The 18,909-nt window shown below is 35.0% G+C and overlaps 3 protein-coding genes across 3 annotated transcripts; 2 read left to right on the top strand and 1 right to left on the bottom strand.

The window, feature by feature from the left end:
- Window positions 1-2,476: 2,476 nt before the first annotated feature.
- Window positions 2,477-4,812, top strand: LOC143544462 (DEAD-box ATP-dependent RNA helicase 21-like). Its single transcript, XM_077036568.1, has one exon. It carries the CDS (start codon window positions 2,502-2,504, stop codon window positions 4,569-4,571), a length of 2,070 nt encoding a protein of 689 aa, XP_076892683.1. The 5' UTR covers window positions 2,477-2,501; the 3' UTR covers window positions 4,572-4,812.
- Window positions 4,813-8,438: 3,626 nt separating this feature from the next.
- LOC143544468 (retinoblastoma-related protein-like) lies at window positions 8,439-14,142 on the top strand. Its single transcript, XM_077036572.1, has 18 exons — window positions 8,439-8,549; window positions 8,647-8,751; window positions 9,636-9,778; window positions 9,870-9,966; window positions 10,072-10,118; window positions 10,218-10,416; window positions 10,512-10,578; window positions 10,654-10,833; window positions 10,917-11,110; window positions 11,198-12,041; window positions 12,131-12,293; window positions 12,398-12,470; window positions 12,557-12,733; window positions 12,827-12,949; window positions 13,042-13,186; window positions 13,612-13,724; window positions 13,801-13,916; window positions 13,989-14,142. Exons 1-18 carry the CDS (start codon window positions 8,463-8,465, stop codon window positions 14,140-14,142), a joined length of 3,027 nt encoding a protein of 1,008 aa, XP_076892687.1. The 5' UTR covers window positions 8,439-8,462.
- A 2,892-nt stretch (window positions 14,143-17,034) lies between these two features.
- LOC143544464 (small ribosomal subunit protein eS27y-like) lies at window positions 17,035-18,376 on the bottom strand. The gene is made up of 4 exons (XM_077036570.1): window positions 18,361-18,376; window positions 18,184-18,285; window positions 17,293-17,321; window positions 17,035-17,200 (listed from the first exon to the last, which is right to left on the bottom strand). Exons 1-4 carry the CDS (start codon window positions 18,361-18,363, stop codon window positions 17,074-17,076), a joined length of 261 nt encoding a protein of 86 aa, XP_076892685.1. The 5' UTR covers window positions 18,364-18,376; the 3' UTR covers window positions 17,035-17,073.
- Between the last annotated feature and the right edge of the window lie 533 nt (window positions 18,377-18,909).

Genomic DNA, 18,909 nt, shown 5'->3' on the forward strand with positions numbered 1-18,909 from the left:
GCAACAGATGTGATGAACGCTTGGTTATGATTTGAAAAATTTTTATATTAGAAAAATAATCCCTGGACTAACATCTATGGGACGGTCTGGAGTGGGCCGGTTATCGTGTTCGGAACAACACGTTTTCCACCCTTACCAAATATCCAAGGGGCGGTGCTGTTGATATCTTTAGCATTGTTCTCCATTCTATTGAAACTCCAGAAGTTGAGTTGTGATTAGACCACTACTTGTTTCTTCTTTTTAGTCAAGGCCTTTTTTGAAGAGTGGGTTATCAATTCACTTTTTTTATATAATTTCACTAGCTGCTTATTATTATTATTATTATTATATAATGTAACCTTTAACAATAATTATAATTAGGTTTAGAGTTTATGTAATCATTTATCTATACTATATATAATATAGAAGTGATGGGCAAATTAAGTCGGTGGATTTAAAAGATTTGTAATTATTTAAGCATATAGTACAACTTCAAAGAGGGGCAACATGTTCATTATAACACAAATATTACTTGTCTCTTATCTTTTTATTAAGATAGTTACAATTTTAGTCCCACTACTTTAGTTAACTTTTTGTAAATTTAAAGAATAGTTACAAATTTAATCTCTATCTTTTACCTATATACTCTTTTTAATTTCACTTTTAACCCAGCTTCCCCCACGATTTTTAAACGGTCTTAACTTTTTCGTACGTTAATACTTTTTTTAAAAAAATTGCACCATAAAAACGAGCGTTTTATTCTCTTTAATTTGAGTATTTGCCATAGGTTGTCTAAATTATAAAAATAGCATTTTATGTATAGGTTTTGTGGTCGGATTTTAATGGTTTGAATTAAACTGTGAGCCAAATCATTAGTAATCTGAAACCAGACTATTGAAAATTGAAACCAACCAAACTAAAGCATTTATTCATTACCAATGATTTGGTTCCGATTTGGCTTGCACTTCAATAATAAATTGAGTTTAAAATAAGAATTATTAATCTACATATAGCAACAAACAGTTTCAGGGTTTCAAATAGAACAATAAACATGGTCGGTTACTATTCCAACATTCATTAATTCAATCAATCATTTATTCCAACAATAAACGTGGTCGGTTACATATAGCAACAAGAATTATCTATCGATTACTATTCCAACATTCATTAATTCCAGAGATTATATATAACTAATTATTCAATCAATCGTTTTTTCGTGGTCGGTTCATCAATCGACCGGATATTCATTCCATCAATCGAACTGCTATTTAGACTCTTTCGATAGAATTATATGATTTGTCATTTATTTAAGTCAAAATTTGAAAATTGTATTTTTTTAGCATATATATGTTTATAATAGCAATGGAATGAATAAATGACAAATCACATAATTTGTCACAAGAACAGGATGGTTGCAGAATGAATATCGTGTGCCGGAAGCTTACATAAATGACAAATCACATAATCATGTTCTTGTGACAAATCACATAAATGACCGGTTTTGGGTTGATTCTTGGGCCACACCACAACCGCTCAAAGTCCAGTTCCTTCTGTCGAACGTCACAAGAACAGGATGGTTGCGGAATGCTTTAACAGGCAAAACCGATCATGGGTTTGGAAGTAGAAAAAGTGAAACTTAAATGTTAATGAAACAGTGGAATTCACATATTTGAACAAATCTTTTAAGGCAAGTTGAGCTTTCGGAAATTAGTGACAAATGGGTTTGGCTTGGGGACCCTTCGGGCACGTTCACGGTGGCTTCCATGAAGACAGCCTTGTTTAAAGTCTATGGTCTTTCCGATTCCTTTGTGTTACCTTGGAACAATTGGGTGCCAAAGAAATTAAATATTTTCATGTGAAGGCAGAAATGGACAGATTAGCTACTAAAGAGACCATTTTTTTTAGAAGCATACCTGTTGATTCGATTGCCTGTGGTTTGTGTGGTGAAGGTGTTGAAACCTCCTGCCACTTTTTTACTTCGTACCCCCTAGCAATGGCAGTTTGGGATGCTATTAGCTCTTGCGTCGGACACTTCCAATCTATGCTTACTCTATTCGGGACCTTCTTAATCTTCACACCACGACCATGTTGTGTTACAAAAAAAAAGTTCTGTATAAAAATAGATCGTCCTTTAAATCTTTGTCTTGGAATGATTGGTGTAATTTTTTTTAAGTGTATTTTGTTGGTTTGGCCTCTAGCGTCTTACTAGTTGTGTCTTTTTAACGAAAGTTGCCGTTAGAAAAAAAAAGAAAAATATATATATATGTTGCTTTAAGTTTTCTAAGTCAAAACTCGAAACTCGATTAACCCGTACTCGCAACCAAATAACGCGAACCTGAATAATTCGGGGGAGATTAGGGTCAAAACTCAAATCTAACCATACATTATCATCATCATCATCAGAAACCCCCAAATCACATTCAACATCAACATCCAAACCCTAGGCTCACCATTCTCCATCTCCTGCACTGCAATCAACCAATCCAACCTACAATTGAATCACCTGAAGCTTCAATTACACCATGAAACGCTCCACCGACGACCTCGGTGAAAAACTACAGTCCAAAAAACCCGTATTCCTCACTAAAGCCGAGCGTGAACAACTTGCCCTAAAACGCCGTCAAGAAGAATTCGATGAACAAAAACGCCGATCTCAACAACAGCTTCACGAATCCTCATCTTCCAAACCTCCGCCGCCGTCCACCGCCGCCGACGACCGTCACCACCACCGTGACCGTGACCGTAGAGACCGTGACCGAGAACGAGATTCTGAAAGACGGAACCGAGATAGAGAGCGTGATGAGGAGCATAAGGCGAGGGAGAGAGCGAGATTAGAGAAGCTTGCGGAGCGAGAACGCGAGAAGGAGCTCGAGGCGATCAAGGAGCAGTATCTCGGGTCGAAGAAGCCGAAGAAGCGAGTGATTAAGCCGAGTGAGAAGTTTCGGTTTTCGTTCGATTGGGAGAACACGGAGGACACGTCGAGGGATATGAATGTGCTGTATCAGAACCCACACGAGGCGCGGTTGTTGTTCGGGAGAGGGTTTCGAGCCGGGATGGATCGTCGGGAGCAGAAGAAGCTTGCGGCGAAGAACGAGAAGGAGTTGAGGGATGAGATTAGGAAGAAGGATGGGATTGAGGAGAGGCCGGAGGAAGCGGCTGCGCAGAGGCTGAAGGACGAGGCGGCGGAGATGTACGATACGTTTGATATGAGAGTTGATCGGCATTGGTCGGAGAAGAAGCTGGAAGAGATGACTGAGAGGGATTGGAGGATATTTAGAGAGGATTTTAATATTTCGTATAAGGGTTCGAGAATTCCTAGACCGATGAGGAGTTGGGTCGAGAGTAAGTTGAGCTCGGAGCTCTTGAAAGCTGTGGAACGGGCCGGGTACAAGACCCCGTCGCCTATTCAAATGGCTGCGATTCCGCTTGGTCTGCAACAACGAGATGTCATCGGTGTTGCAGAAACAGGTTCGGGTAAAACTGCTGCTTTTGTTCTTCCTATGTTGACTTACATAACCAGACTGCCTCCGATTAGTGAGGAGAATGAAGCGGAGGGTCCGTATGCGGTTGTCATGGCGCCCACTCGAGAACTTGCGCAGCAGATTGAAGAAGAAACGGTTAAGTTCGCTCATTATTTAGGCATTAAAGTTGTTTCTATCGTCGGTGGACAGTCGATTGAAGAGCAAGGGTTTAAGATTAGACAAGGGTGTGAGGTTGTTATTGCTACTCCTGGGCGTCTTATTGATTGTTTAGAAAGGCGTTATGCGGTTTTAAACCAGTGTAACTATGTTGTTCTTGATGAAGCGGATCGTATGATTGATATGGGATTTGAACCACAAGTTGTTGGTGTTCTTGATGCAATGCCGTCAAGTAACTTTAAACCCGAAAATGAAGATGAGGAGCTTGACGAGAAAAGAATATACAGAACAACTTATATGTTTAGTGCAACTATGCCTCCGGCTGTTGAGAGATTAGCTCGAAAGTACTTAAGAAACCCTGTTGTTGTAACCATTGGAACTGCAGGAAAAGCAACTGATCTGATTACACAGCATGTTATCATGGTCAAAGAATCTGAGAAAATGCCGATGTTACAGAAACTGCTGGATGATTTAGGTGACAAAACCGCCATTGTGTTCATAAACACTAAAAAGTCTGCTGATTTTGTATCGAAAACATTGGAAAAAGCTGGGTACCGTGTGACAACTTTACACGGTGGCAAGTCACAGGAACAAAGAGAGATCAGTCTTGAAGGTTTCAGGACTAAAAGGTTTAATGTTTTGGTTGCTACTGATGTTGCGGGGCGTGGTATTGATATACCAGATGTGGCTCATGTTATTAACTGTGATATGTCTGGTAGTATTGAAATGTATACGCATCGTATAGGGCGTACGGGTCGGGCTGGGAAGACAGGTACAGCTACTACATTCTTGACTTTACATGATACTGATGTGTTTTATGATCTGAAACAGATGCTCATACAGAGCAATAGTCCTGTTCCACCTGAACTTGCTAGACATGAGGCCTCTAAGTTCAAACCTGGTTCAATTCCTGATAGGCCACCAAGGCGTAACGATACAGTTTTTGCACATTGATTGTGTTGTGTAAGATGGCTTATTGCATTGGGATTTTGATGTTGGGTTTGCTTACTGTAGCAGAAATTGAGGTTTTGAGTATTTTCTGAGATTTTATAAACCCTAGGTTGGTATGTTTTCTTTATCATGCATGAATTTTTAGTACATTTTTAATTCAGTTTGCTTCATTTTGTATGTTGATTAACTGTTTCATATGATTTTGAGATTTTGAAGATATATGAAAAACTAATGAAGAAGAAAATAGGTAGAACAAAAATATGGCCTAGAGAGCATGAAATTGTAGATGCCTAAGTTAGTTTGTATCATGCAGCCATGCTTCCTTATAAAAGGATGCCTTTATGATGCTATGTGGTAGCCTCTTAATGGTCAGAAAGAGACTACCTCTTAATGGTTAAGAGGTAGCCTTAAATCTGAATGTATAAAAGGCAATCATTAAGAGGTAACCTCTTAATCATTCAGACTAGGTTGTCTCTTAACCATTAAGAGGTAGTCACTTAATAACCATTAAGGGGCCACCAAACAGCCCAAACAATTGCAAATTTTCATATGTATATTGAGAAAATTAATAGCACAGTCAAGAAGACTGAATCTAAAAAACTATTTAGTAAAGAATGATCAGCATTGAATCGAACAGTAGGGTTGTGACCCTAAACTTTGAAACCAATCAAACTGTAAGGGGGCTGGTTAAAACCCAGTTTCAGATTGGTCAAACCTGATCATTTCCCCTAAAAATTGGGTTGAAACCTGAACCGGTTTAACAAAAATATCAGGTTCAACCGAATGGCCTACTTGGTTTCAACCCGACTTTTGCGCACCTGGCTGGCGGCCACACTTCATGATTCTATTTCATTTAGAGCAATCCAAGCTCAATCTAAAATATCTTTCTTTTACATCACTGATCACTTGGTAAAATTAATTAAATCATTGTAAAAATGTACCATTTACTTCATATGTTTGTTATTGAACGCCCTTTTGTTTCTCGCTTTCTAAATCATTCAGAATGTTGTCGCCTTTATCGCTTGAATCAGCATCCCCTTTTCACTTTTGATTGTTGCTTAACAAATCACTAGCCGGACCAAACCAACCATAAGATGATAGTATAACCGACCAAACCATTCTCACAACATCACAATTAACCATAAGATGCAAAATGTTTTCCAGCCCAGCTCCACACAAAACACAATTCAAATCATCAAAATGAATTCCTCAAACAGATTGTGTTGATTTCGTTGCTATTTCATCCAGAAGTAACCTCCAAATAAAACAATTTATTTTTAGCGGAACCCATTTATGCCAAAATTGATGTTTACGACCACGTGTCTCCAATTATTAATTTCCCATCTTAAACATTTGACTACAAATTGACTATTGCGCTCGTCCAAACCTCTCCACAACCATTGATCCGACTCGTCTGAAATGCAAGGCGGTAATCGTTTTGACCCATAATGAGTGTTTATCATTTATGTATCTAAACCACCACTTGGCCAATATGGCCGTATTTTCCCCATGTTAACTACCAACTCTTAGGCCGCCTCGATTCTTATCAAGAATTATTTTTTGCCATGAGATCCGACTAACTTTTTCTCTTTCCAAACTATCTACCCGAAAGAACCCTCTTCTTTTGCTTTCTAATTGTTTTAACACCTTTGCGGAGAGTTAAACAAAGAGAATAAATTATAAAACCCAAGCTTCCAAGTTTTGACATCATTTTTCTTCTATTTTAAACTTTCTTATATACGTCTTCTTGCAATCATTTGTGTTATGCATATACATAAACATTGTTAGAATATCATATGTTAACTGTTACAAAAGTGAGTTATATTCAACTAGCAATTATACCAGATTAAACAGGGATGGTGCATTTATATTTATAAAAGTAAAATAAAAAAACCCCCAAAAAACCAAATATACTAAGTTACTAACCATTGAAAAAGGTAATTACTTATGACTAAAAGTCTCATTTCGAATGAGGCATGCCGGTCCTTGAGATATCGGATGTCATGTGTGACTTGTAAAATTGGACCCCAGTTTGAGACTTCCTTAATAAAACAATTTGGTATGAGTTGTTGAAAGTTGAAAGTTAACATGTTACCAACACAAATGCTAAAAAATTCAGTGTGTGTAAAAAATCCAAATAAAACAAACGCATTTAAAATAGGAGGACAAAGCATGTATTGATGATCTATAAAACATCTAGGTCCACTATCTAGACATTCAAGACCATGGATTCAAGTCATATAGGATCAAGTTATTTGTACGTGCGTTAGCTTTTGTTAGAATTCATTGACTGATTCTATACGAGTCATATGATCCTATACGACTTCAAAAAAGGTTATGGTTTAAACGACTCGTTTTCCAATGAAAATTTTCCTACAACTATTTTTGTTAATTGTATTTATGTTTATTGGAAACTAACCCTTTCATGAATTCAAAAAAAGGTTATGGTTTAAACGACTCATTTTCCAACAGAAAATTTCCTAAAACTATTTTTGTTAATTGTGTTTATGCTTGTAGGAAACTGCCTCTTTTCTAAGGGGAAAATGCTATAAAATAGCAACAAAGTTTCAAAAATGTCCTAGTTACATCAGTTATGCAGATTTTCTTCAAATTGGGTCACTAAACTTCAAATCGAGCATTACCAGTTTTTTTGTGCATCAAGAAAGCAATGGAGGAGAAGATTTGAGGGCCGAGATTTATAATATATGTAGTTCTATTTAAAAATAATAATAAAAAAACGTTTATTATATTTAAATACAAAAATAAAAAATAAAATCCAGGTCAACATATAACAAAAAATATAAAAAGATTTACTATGTGAAACAAATAAGAAACATTCTAAAAAAGAATGTTAAAAACTAAAATTTAAATAAAATATGAAGCTGACTGACTTAATTGAAATAATTTTAAACTTTAGTGATTTAATTGAAACATTTTTAAAACTTAATTACTATTATATGAAATATTCCATATTCTAAGCTATGTTCATGCCTATTTTATTTGTTTAATCTTGTGACGGGTCGTATAATTAACAGAAGATATTGTACCATTTCAAATATTTATGCAAATCAACTAATTACCGGAATATTGTAGCGCTTCAAATAATATCTAGCCATTTATCCCTACAATTCCTATAAAAGCCGATCAATAACATGCCTAATATCCATCTACAATGTCAGACACAAAAAAGTCATATGAGTTGTATAAACCTACACGACTCATAAGAAAAACGTTCAAAAAGTAAGACCCGGAAAATATAAATATATTCCGAATTCAATATTTTTAATTCCCTTTATTACTCTAGCCCCTAGGATTCCAACCCCAACTTAGAAACAATCCGGTACGACGCAACCCACCGTAACAACCATGCACCCGCACCGCATGTGATTTTCCCTCGTAAAAGATACCGGTTTTGGCGGTAAAACTATTGTCCCATCTGACGTGTCAAACGCTCATTGGCTGCCCACCCAACATAGCCATCATGCCATGTCATGTTTGTTGTTTTTCCCGCGCTACCGTACCGCCGGATCCCCAAAAGCAGAGGGAAAATAAAAGATAGGGTTTTTATTTCACAAATTAATAATAATAATAATAATAATAATAATAATAATAATAATAATAATAATAATAATATTGCATACATACAGCTGCAGCAGCTGCCGTTTGTTTCTGGGTATTCGAAAGCTAGGGTTTTTATAGATCTGTTCGATTCAATTCGATTCGATTGGATTGGATTAGACCCAATTGGGTTATTAGGGTTCTGGGTATTGAAGATCTTGGTTAATTATTAGTGGGTTTTTGTTTTCCTGAATTATAAAGGTCTAATTTGTTAGATCTGTTAGTTCGTTAGGGTTTTGGTTGCGAGATTTGCGTGAATCGATTTGACTGATTCAGATGGAGGATTTGAAGCCGTTAAATCCTACCGTTGAAGCTGGAGCTACTAATACTAATATTGAAGCTCGGTTTAAAGACTTCTGCAAGGTTTGTTTTTTATTTTATTAATTTGGGTTATTGATTTTGTTTGATATAATTTCAAGATTTGTTTTTTATTTTTATATATGTATATATGTCTCTTCAGGGGAAATTAAGAATGGATGATAAGGAAGTAGATGAAGCTATGCAGTTGTTTAATCAAAGCAAGCATATGTTATTGACAAATGCTTCTACTCTTGGAAGTTGGACGGTATTGCCCTTCAAAATTATGTTTTTTTTATTTATATACTTGTTGTTTGCTATGGACTTATGGTTATGAATAGATGTTATTCTTGTTTTTTTATTAGTAACTATATAATTAGTTAGGGTTTTTTTTATCTGATTTGTAAATTTATGTTTTACATTATCTTATTAAACAAATTATGATAAATTTTATATATTTTTTGGTTTTTATTGTAATTACATCTGGAAGTTGAGTGTCAAAAGGTGATGCTAATAATGATGATGAAATATAATTTCATCTATTTTAGAGTCTTGTTGTTGGTTATGCTTCTGGGAAGATATTATTCTTGTTTTTTTTGTTATGAATAAAAAATTGCTGGCACTTTTTATCTGATTTGTAAATAATGCTTTACATAATCTTTTTAAAGAAATTATAACAAATTTCATATTGTTTTTTGTTTTTTTTTGTAATTACATATAAAAATTGAGTGTCATAAGGTGATGCTAGTAATAGTAATGATAATGTAATTTTATAAAGCTTGATGGCAATCTTGATTGCTTCTTGAATGGATATTATGTTTTTTAGAGTCTTGTAGTTTGTTATGCTTATTAAAAGATATTATCCTTGTTTTTTTTACAAGAATCAAACAAATAAATAGGGCTTTTTAGTCTGATTTGTAATATAATGTTTTATGCCATTTTTTAAACAAGCGATAACGAATTTCACATGTTTCTTAGTTATTATTGTAATTACATCTCAGAATTGCGTATTAATGAAATTTTACAAGGCTAGATAGGAATCTTGGTTGTTTCCTGAAGGGATTAAATGAACATTTATATCTAACTTTCGAATTGAGGGAACATCTATTTTTTTTAAGTTGCTGACGTTAACTTTTGTATTTATTTGATCAGCCCGAGGAAGCGCAGCACTACTGGTTTGCATTTATTTTGTTCTCTTTGAAAAGATTAAGCCAGAAAGATGCCACAGAAGATGCTGCTAATACTAATGATAATGGCTTCAACTTGTGTCAAATACTCAGAGTGGCAAAACTGAAGTATGTTGTGATTGAACATTTGAACTGAGTGAATTGTTTCTGTGAGCTTTTTACATTTGCTGAGCAAATTATCATTTTTTTTTTGTGTCAGTTATGTGGATTTCTTCAAAGAACTACCGCAATTTGTGGTCAAGGCCGGTCCTGTATTAAGCAATATTTATGGTTCCGATTGGGAAACTCGACTTCAGGTATGACTAAAATTATGTGACTTGTGGAATTGCAAGTGGTGTCTATTTGGCTCTGTTCTTGATTTTGTATTAAGTTTTCTGGTTCTTTTTTAATTTTTTAATCAGGCAAAAGAGTTGCAGGCTAATTTTGTGCATCTCACCCTTTTAAGCAAGTGAGTACCTTCATTCTTTTGTTCTATATTGTTATTTGTTAATGCAAAGTTTTATGGATATACAGTTTGTAATATGTCTTTATTTATTTATAATTTTAGGTACTATAAACGGGCATTTCATACGCTTTTTCTAGCAAGCCCTGATCTTGCCGATGGTCAGTCAGTTGCCGCCAACTCTCAAGGTTACATGTCCAGCTGTCATCGTTTCGGATGGCTGTTATTTTTAGCGCTGCGAGTCCATGCGTTCAGTCGTAACAAGGACTTGGTCACTTGCACTAATGGAATAGTCTCTATTCTGGTTTGTGACACTTAACTGCTACATATAAACTAATCATTATTAAGTTATATCATTGAAGTTAACTATCTTTTTAACATTTTTGGAACCTGTGACAGGCAATTTTGATTATTCATGTCCCAGCTCACTTCAGAAAGATTTCGATTAATGACACTTCGCGCTTTGGTAACCATTTCATCATTTACCTTAATTTATTTTAATGTATGCTTTTATTTACCTTGACTTTGTTATAACTTGCAGTTAAAAAGGATGATAAAGGTGTTGACCTACTTGCATCACTGTGCGTCATGTACGAGACATCAGAAGAAGAATTAAGAAAATTAATGGTCAAAGCCAATGACGTAGTGGCAGAAATTTTGAAGAAAAAACCTTGCTTGGCATCCGAATGTAAAAATGGAAACTTGGACAATATCGACACAGGTTTTGTTTAAAATACTTTGAAATTATGTCATTGGTTTTATTTATTAATATGTAGTAAAAAAGTTACATGATTACAAATGCAGATGGTTTAACGTATTTTGAAGATTTATTAGAGGAGTCATCTTTGTCCTCCGGTTTGAAAGTTTTAGAAGAAGATTACAATAAAGCGATATGTCAAGAAGGTGAAATAGATGAAAAACTATTCATTAATGATGAGGAAAGTTTACTTGGTTCAAGCAGCTTGTCCGGTGGTGCAATTAATATGAGTGGTAATAAGGTATATATTATTACTATATTAGTGCTAAACTACAAATTACTAACATGTAAATTGTAAAATACTTATCAGTGGTTTGACTTTTTGTAGAGGAAGTTTGACTTAATGACGTCCCCAACAAAGACAATAACGAGCCCGCTTTCGCCGTACAGATCTCCATCAAAGATTAAAGGCACACCTGTCAGTACAGCAATGACCACTGCAAAATGGCTGCGGACAATCGTGTCTCCACTTCTATCAAAACCGTCAATTGAGCTTGAACGGTTCTTGTCATCATGTGACAAGGATGTAACTGCTGATGTCGTCAAGCGGGCCCGTATAATACTAGAAGCTATCTTTCCCAGCAGTGGAATCGGGGACCGAAATGCAATTTCAAGCATGCAGAGCACAAACTTAATGGATAATATTTGGGCAGAACAACGCAGACTAGAAGCGTTGAAGTTATACTATCGTGTTTTACAAGCAATGTGTACTGCAGAGTCCCAGATACTAAACGGGAATAATTTAACCTCGTTGTTAACGAACGAACGGTTTCATAGGTGTATGCTTGCGTGTTCGGCGGAACTTGTACTCGCCACTCATAAAACAGTTACTATGTTGTTTCCAGCTGTTTTGGAAAGAACAGGAATAACTGCTTTTGATCTTAGTAAAGTTATAGAAAGTTTCATTAGGCACGAAGAATCCCTTCCTCGTGAATTAAGGCGACATTTGAATTCGTTAGAAGAACGGCTTCTAGAAAGTATGGTTTGGGAAAAAGGCTCTTCGTTGTACAACTCTTTGACAGTTGCAAGACCCGTGCTTTCTGCAGAAATTAACCGCCGTGGGCTGTTAGCGGACCCCATGCCATCTTTGGATGCAATTGGACTTCAAAGTAATATGACTTGTGGAGGGTTGCCACCTGTACCTTCTTTGCAGAAACGTGACAGCTCACCAGGTAAACGGTTGTTTGATACTTTTAAAACATTCCATTCATGCGGATATAATTAATTATATGAGTTAACGCATTCAAGCACGTATTTTTAGGTAAGAGTAACATCCTTTTATCACCAAAAAGGGTTTGCACCGAGTATCGAAGCGTTTTGGTTGAACGGAATTCGTTCGCGTCACCAGTTAAAGATCGTCTTTTGGGCATTAATAATCTTAAATCAAAGATATTATCACCTGCTTTGCAGTCCGCATTCGCCAGGTAAGAATTTATGTGTAAAACCTTGTAACTCATTTTTAATAGAAGCTCAGACTATTATTAAATTAACGTAATTCTTGAATTAACATTTTTTCACTTTTTTGCAGTCCAAATAGGCCAAATCCAGCTGGCAGGGGCGAAACATGTGCAGAGACATCTGTTAATTTGTTCTTTAGCAAGGTAAAAAATCTTTTAACTTGTACAAGAAGCTATCTTTACTAATGATTAATAATTGATACTGATTTTTTTTTGTTAACTGTGACCAGATTGTGAAGTTAGCTGCTGTTAGAATCAACGGGATGGTTGAAAGGCTGCAACTGTCACAAGAAATACGAGAAAGGGTGTACTGTCTTTTCCAGCAGATTCTGAGTCAGCGAACGTCTCTGTTCTTCAACCGCCATATTGACCAGATCATCCTGTGTTGTTTCTATGGAGTTGCAAAGGTTTACTGTTACACACACGTCGCAACTCAGTATCAATGTTTAGTAATTAATCGTTACTAATTAATGGTATATTATTACGGTCATAAACTGCAGATCTCGCAACTGAGCTTAACTTTCAAAGAAATCATCTTCAACTACAGAAAGCAGCCACATTGTAAACCTCAAGTTTTTCGTGCCGTGTTTGTTGATGACAGGTCATCATCTCGCCACAACGGGGTATCGCCGCTTATCTTTGCCTCGCCATTCCAGTTTTTGAATATCTTTTTTTGGTTACTTAAAAATTTTTATTTTTTTATTTTTGGCGACAGAAAACAGGGCAGAATCATGTTGATATAATTATGTTTTACAATGAAATATTCATTCCTTCTGTGAAGCCATTGTTGGTAGAGCTTGCTCCCACCGGAGTTGCTAAAACCACTAATCAGGTTTCGGAAACAAACAATCATGATGAAGGTAATATGTTTGTACCTTTATCTTATAATATTACTAGTTTGAGACCCGTCTACTATACGGGTAGCTCTTGAAAATACAATATTTAATAAATAGTCGATATACAAGAAACAATAAACCTATTAAATACTATTAATACACAGTCGTTGTACAATAGTCTTTATCACAACTTTAAAGTAAAAGATTATTAAATATTAAATATTTGAAAAAAAAATAGGAAGTAAATATTAAATTAACATATTTTGAAGCATAAATTTTAAGAATGGTAAATATTATTTTACAATTATAAATTTGTGAAAATTGTGAGGTTTAATGCGGGAGTGACAAGTGGCAAAACTTGTAGCTTTTTATTAGAGAGTATAGATATAGATATAGATTCGATTCATATTATATATGCATTTTGTAACGCATTGACTGTGTTCTTTTAGGTCAATGCCCTGGCTCACCCAAGGTATCTCTATTCCCGACCCTACCTGATATGTCTCCGAAGAAAGTATCTGCAGTGCATAACGTATATGTCTCTCCGTTGCGGTCAACAAAGGTAATGTACTTTCACAATATATTTAGTTAAGGTACAGTTTTTATAAACATTAATATGATAATAATTACGTGTTCAGATGGATGCTTTAATATCGCATGGATCTAAAAGCTATTATGCGTGTGTCGGGGAGAGCACACATGCGTACCAGAGCCCGTCTAAGGATCTTACTGCCATCAACAATCGCCTGAATGGGTATGTAATCAAAAGCAAAGTTTTTTGTTCGATAAAAGCTAAAACCGTTACTAATCTTTTTTTTTTTTTTAGTGAGGGTGGGTTCGGCACAAAGAAGGTGAGAGCGTCGCTTAATTTTGATGAAGTTGACGTTGGGATGGTGAGCGACTCGGTGGTGGCTAACAGTCTTATTCTTCAAAACGGGAAAGGTGGGAGTTCGTCAAGTGGTCGGGTGAAGACGGAATGAGGGGTGTGTGTGTGCGTGTGTATATAGAGTCGAGGGCGAACGAGCGGACTGGCTTTGATTTGATTTGGGAATGGGAATGGGAATGGGAATGGGGATGGGGATGGAATGAGCGGTGAAGTTACTGTACAGTAGCCGCCACTAACCTCAATCATCTGTCTTGTCTTTGTTGGATTTGCAGTTTGGCTTTTTAACTTTAATAATTTCATTTTCCTATTATGATGTTGCAAGCTTTGCTTTCTCAAACGCCAATTTAGGACGCATTCGTTTCACAGAATTTGTGAGAATTCAAAGAAATTGGAATTAGATATTAGATGTTTTAAGTTCAAGTTTTGTGTTACATGCAGCTAGTAAAAGTTACTTAAATGTAAATTTATGAAAGTCTCCTTTCACTTACAAATATTTTTTTCGAAGTGTAAAATTTACCTTAAATAGCTTAGGATTGGGTTGATTAAGTGGAGCTTGAGGTACTGAGTCATAATATAGAGCTCAACTGCAGCATATTATTATTATTATTATTATTATTATTATGCATCCTAATCGATTGATGTTTCTAGTCTTATGCGCATCAATTTGATTAATTAAATCATTAAATTTTGATCAACTTGAAGATGTTGATGTTCAATGATGTTTGATTTTGACTTTGGTTTTGAATTTTGATATTTCGTAGTTGAGCTCTGATTGGGGTTAAAAAATGCGTGTGAGCAAATTAGTTTTAGGTTATTAACGTTTACGTCACCATGTAAGTAGTTTCAAATTGGAATTGAAATCGGTGCTGTAGGAAGTCACGTATATGACCATTGTTGTATAGTAACTCCAATATAAATTAGACAATTCTTGAACAAAAATCCTTTTTTTTTTAATTTATTTCATCTATTCCATGATCGGAACGGGGGAGGCTACACGTTACACCATGATTTTGAATCAGAAGAGAGATTTCAAGAAATGACAGATTTATTCGCTCTATTAATAACCGAGCCGGATCTGGTGTGAGAGGGACACTCATGGGTACTACCCATGCACCGACCAATCCTACAGCGTCATCTTATTTCTACCATCAAGTACACACAAATCACTGGTAGCACTTTCCCATAAGTACCTTAGAACTGTTTTGATTTTTTTAAAATTTAAAATAAATTAAACAATTAAATGTAAATAAACTTTAAAATTTCACTAAAATTAAAAATATTACATAATTGAAAGTCGAAAAAATAAAATATGGCAATTCAAGCAAAAAAAATGCGAGATCATTAGGAATCGGAATCGTTCGGCGGTATGAATATCATGAGATAATCCTTTCAAAAAATAGCCATTAAGAGTTTGAGTAAATAAAAATGATGAAGATTTGAGTAAGTAAAAATGTTGAAAAGTTTGTGTGAATAAAAAATGATAAATGATTGGTAGTATTTATGTGTAAGTAATGAATTATTAATTCATTTTTATGATCCAACGGTCAAAATTGAAGCTCTTCTATGTGGTAAATGTTTGCCCAAACATGTTACCCACATGAGGTGATGGTGATGTTACCATATGGTTTAGAAGCCTTTTACCCTATCAATGCATATGCCCTCTCTCCTCTAATAAATAAAAATAATAGTTGTGTCACCTAACACTTAATTGTTTCATTTTTATGCCAAGTGACATCCTTATTATTTAATTTTGGAACTCCTAATTATCTAACTAGAACAATAAATTATAAACCTGCCATACTTCCTTTTTCTACCATATTAATTGATTCAAGCAATGTATTTCAATCTTAAACGTTTTTGTATTTGAAATTGGGCAGACCATTTCTAAATTCGAGCACACTAGGCTCATTTTAATTTGGTGTTAATACTTGACCGTTAGACATATAAAAATATAATTGTTACTCACTTTCCTTTATTTTAAAATAGAAAACTCATAAATTTGTGACACGTAAAAATAAAACAGTTTGGTTATGAAACATAGGGGAGGGATAATTTAAGAACTTGTTAATTTTAAGAACTTTAAGAACCTTATTATTAACCACACATTTAATTAAATAGATTAAATTATGTTGTTGAAATTAAATTTGATTAAAAAAATTAAGAGATAATAAAGATTTACAGTAATTACACTAATTTAAACGTTCGTTATACTTATGTAAAAAGTCAACTCGATGCATAAAGAATGTTGTAATTTTTTACGTACACGTAACCTACATATATTACATATATGTAAAAAAAATTCACCACCATCACCTTCTACCACGCACACCATCCACCACCACCGTACGCCACCACTATCACGGTATCAACATCCAGCACTATCACCACCCACTATCACAGCTTGTACACCACTGCCAGATTATTTGTATCTCACTCATCATGTTCACACCTTATAATATTTTTAAAAAGTGATTGAGAATGAAAGAAATAGAATTGATAATGATAAAAGTATAAAAGAAAGAGAATAGATCTCGAAGTCACAACATTACTATGGATAGTCCGGTTAACTCGGCCAACAGCCTCAAGTCCAAAGAAACCAAGTGTCATAATTATTATGCAAACATAACCAAAAGCATTTTCGTAAGTTGATGAAGATAAAAGCCAAATCTTATAACTTAAAAAACTACTTAAAACACAGTGAGAGCATTAAAGCTGCTACTTGTCACTTAAAAAGAGGTCCAAACAATGGACAAGCACAACAGAAATCAAGCGGTCTATCAAAACAAAACAAAGGCAGCCCATGAAAACCCAAAAAAACAACATAGAACCAAATCATGACTCCAATAATAAAATCAAATATCCAAAACTTTAGCCATTACATGAACATAATCAACAATATCAAACTAACATGTTTGTGCTCCCACCCAAAAAAAAGAAACAAAAGCTAGAATAATGGACTAAAACTAGCATATTGGCTCATAAATAAGCAAGATACCATTTTAAAGCAGCAAATCATCTTCATCGCTCAATCACCCTTCCTCCTGAAAGAGCATCCCTCCGTGAGTCTAGCACGCCCACCAGTCGGCTGGCAGAGCACGGTTTGGCAGTTTCCGCATACCACCACTGTTTGTGAGTGGCTAAAAACAGTTGTTCTGTAAACACAAATATCAAACAAGTTCAAACAAATCCTTTAAAACAACAATTAAAACACAAACCAGACAAAAAATCAAAACAAATCACTTACATGTTGAAGCAACCCTGGCACTTAACGTCCTGCACGTAAAATTTAAAAAGTTTTTAAATTCCACTCGTTAAAAGCTCGAATGGGGCTAAAAAAACTGAACCTAAAAATTAACTTATTAGCTATGCAGTCGATATCGCCGATATACATCACTGACATATCAGTAATATATCTGTTATCGGTCCCTTGGCAAAATATCGGTCAGAATATTGGGACCGATAATATCAGCGATATTGACCGACATTGGACTGATATTTGACCGATACATCACCGATATTCCCGATATCAGTGTTTTAAGTCTTAATTATCAACTTTTAGTGTTCAATGTCAGTGTTTTAAGTCTTAATCAATTCTTACTTGCCACGATTGTTGGTGTTTTGCAATTTGCAAAAGGTTGATTTGTTAATGGTAGGAGACTATACTGAATTATAAGTGTTAAAACGCTATATATACAAATTTCACACGATATTAAAATTACCGATATCTCACTGCGATAACCGACATCACATATATCGGTCCTTGACCGCTATCCGATATTTTTCCGCACTAATTGCTTAGCTTATTAGCAAACAAGACAAAGATCAAGGCTACACAAGCACATTATTTATTTATATAATAATTAATATTTAATATATTACATATATAGTTTAATAATACTTATTATCATCTACAAAATTATAAAAAAAATAACTAGAAAAGTTATGATATGTTTTATAGAGATATAAAATTAAAATACATACAACAAATAAGTATTAATATAAATAAAACAACAAACAACTACACAAGAGCCAATAAGCTAAGCTCATTTACAACCCTAAAGGATATATATAAAACGAACAAAATCACTAGAAACCTAATTATAACCTAATAATTGATGCAGGAATGAGAGTATACCATGAAGAAAGAGTTAGGAGACTGTACGAGACGCTTGAGCTTATGCTTCCTCTTCTCCAACTCAGCTGGTGGATTCAGCAGATCAACATCGTTAGGCAAAACCTGCAATTGAATTAAATTAATGGCATAAATAATCCAAATACAGCATACACGCTAATCATAACAGAAGGTACTCACCATCTTGATTCGAGATTTGACGGTTTTGAACAAAAATGAAGCAGCTGCTCACACAAACCCTAGGGTGAGATCGGCGAAAGATGATTCTTATATATATGGCTGTGGAAGGCGTGGCAACCGTTCGATGTGAGTTTCAACTATGGGCCGTTAGATCTAGGGTAGGGCCCGGTCTGGAAAATGGTCTTCGTAGCTCTAGTGGGCCGACTTCGTTTATGTGAGTAAAGGCCCGTTGATGAAAACAATATATATATATATATATATATATATATATATATATAAATCCATATAGGAATGAGCATTTTGTCTCAAATGCGCGTGTTCGTACATGTACCATACATACTCGTACATGTATTTGTATTTGTACCGATTTAGCATGTTCGGTACAGGTATCAGTATTCGTTTTTGTTGAATTTTGGTACAGGTACAACCGGGTACGGTATGAATGAGTATGTTTGGTATTTTATACCTGTTTGGAATATGTATGGGTTCTAATTTGGATTCTTCGTATTTAATATATAAAATAAATTCTCCAGCCATGTTATTATTGAA

The sequence above is a fragment of the Bidens hawaiensis genome, unplaced genomic scaffold (assembly GCF_021521415.1).
Source record: "Bidens hawaiensis isolate Kalapana, Puna unplaced genomic scaffold, B.hawaiensis_p1.1 tig00013567_1, whole genome shotgun sequence".
NCBI lineage: Eukaryota > Viridiplantae > Streptophyta > Magnoliopsida > Asterales > Asteraceae > Bidens > Bidens hawaiensis.

Coding starts and splice junctions, on each gene's coding strand:
- LOC143544468 (XM_077036572.1), top strand. CDS start 8,463: ATGGAGGATTTGAAGCCGTTAAATCCTACCGTTGAAGCTGGAGCTACT. Junction 9,779..9,869: donor CTCAGAGTGGCAAAACTGAA/GTATGTTGTGAT, acceptor TTTTTGTGTCAG/TTATGTGGATTTCTTCAAAG. Junction 10,417..10,511: donor ATGGAATAGTCTCTATTCTG/GTTTGTGACACT, acceptor AACCTGTGACAG/GCAATTTTGATTATTCATGT.
- LOC143544464 (XM_077036570.1), bottom strand. Junction 17,322..18,183: donor CTCCTAACTCTTTCTTCATG/GTATACTCTCAT, acceptor TTTTACGTGCAG/GACGTTAAGTGCCAGGGTTG. Junction 17,201..17,292: donor TGCCAGGGTTGCTTCAACAT/GTAAGTGATTTG, acceptor TTGTGTTTACAG/AACAACTGTTTTTAGCCACT.
- LOC143544462 (XM_077036568.1), top strand. CDS start 2,502: ATGAAACGCTCCACCGACGACCTCGGTGAAAAACTACAGTCCAAAAAA.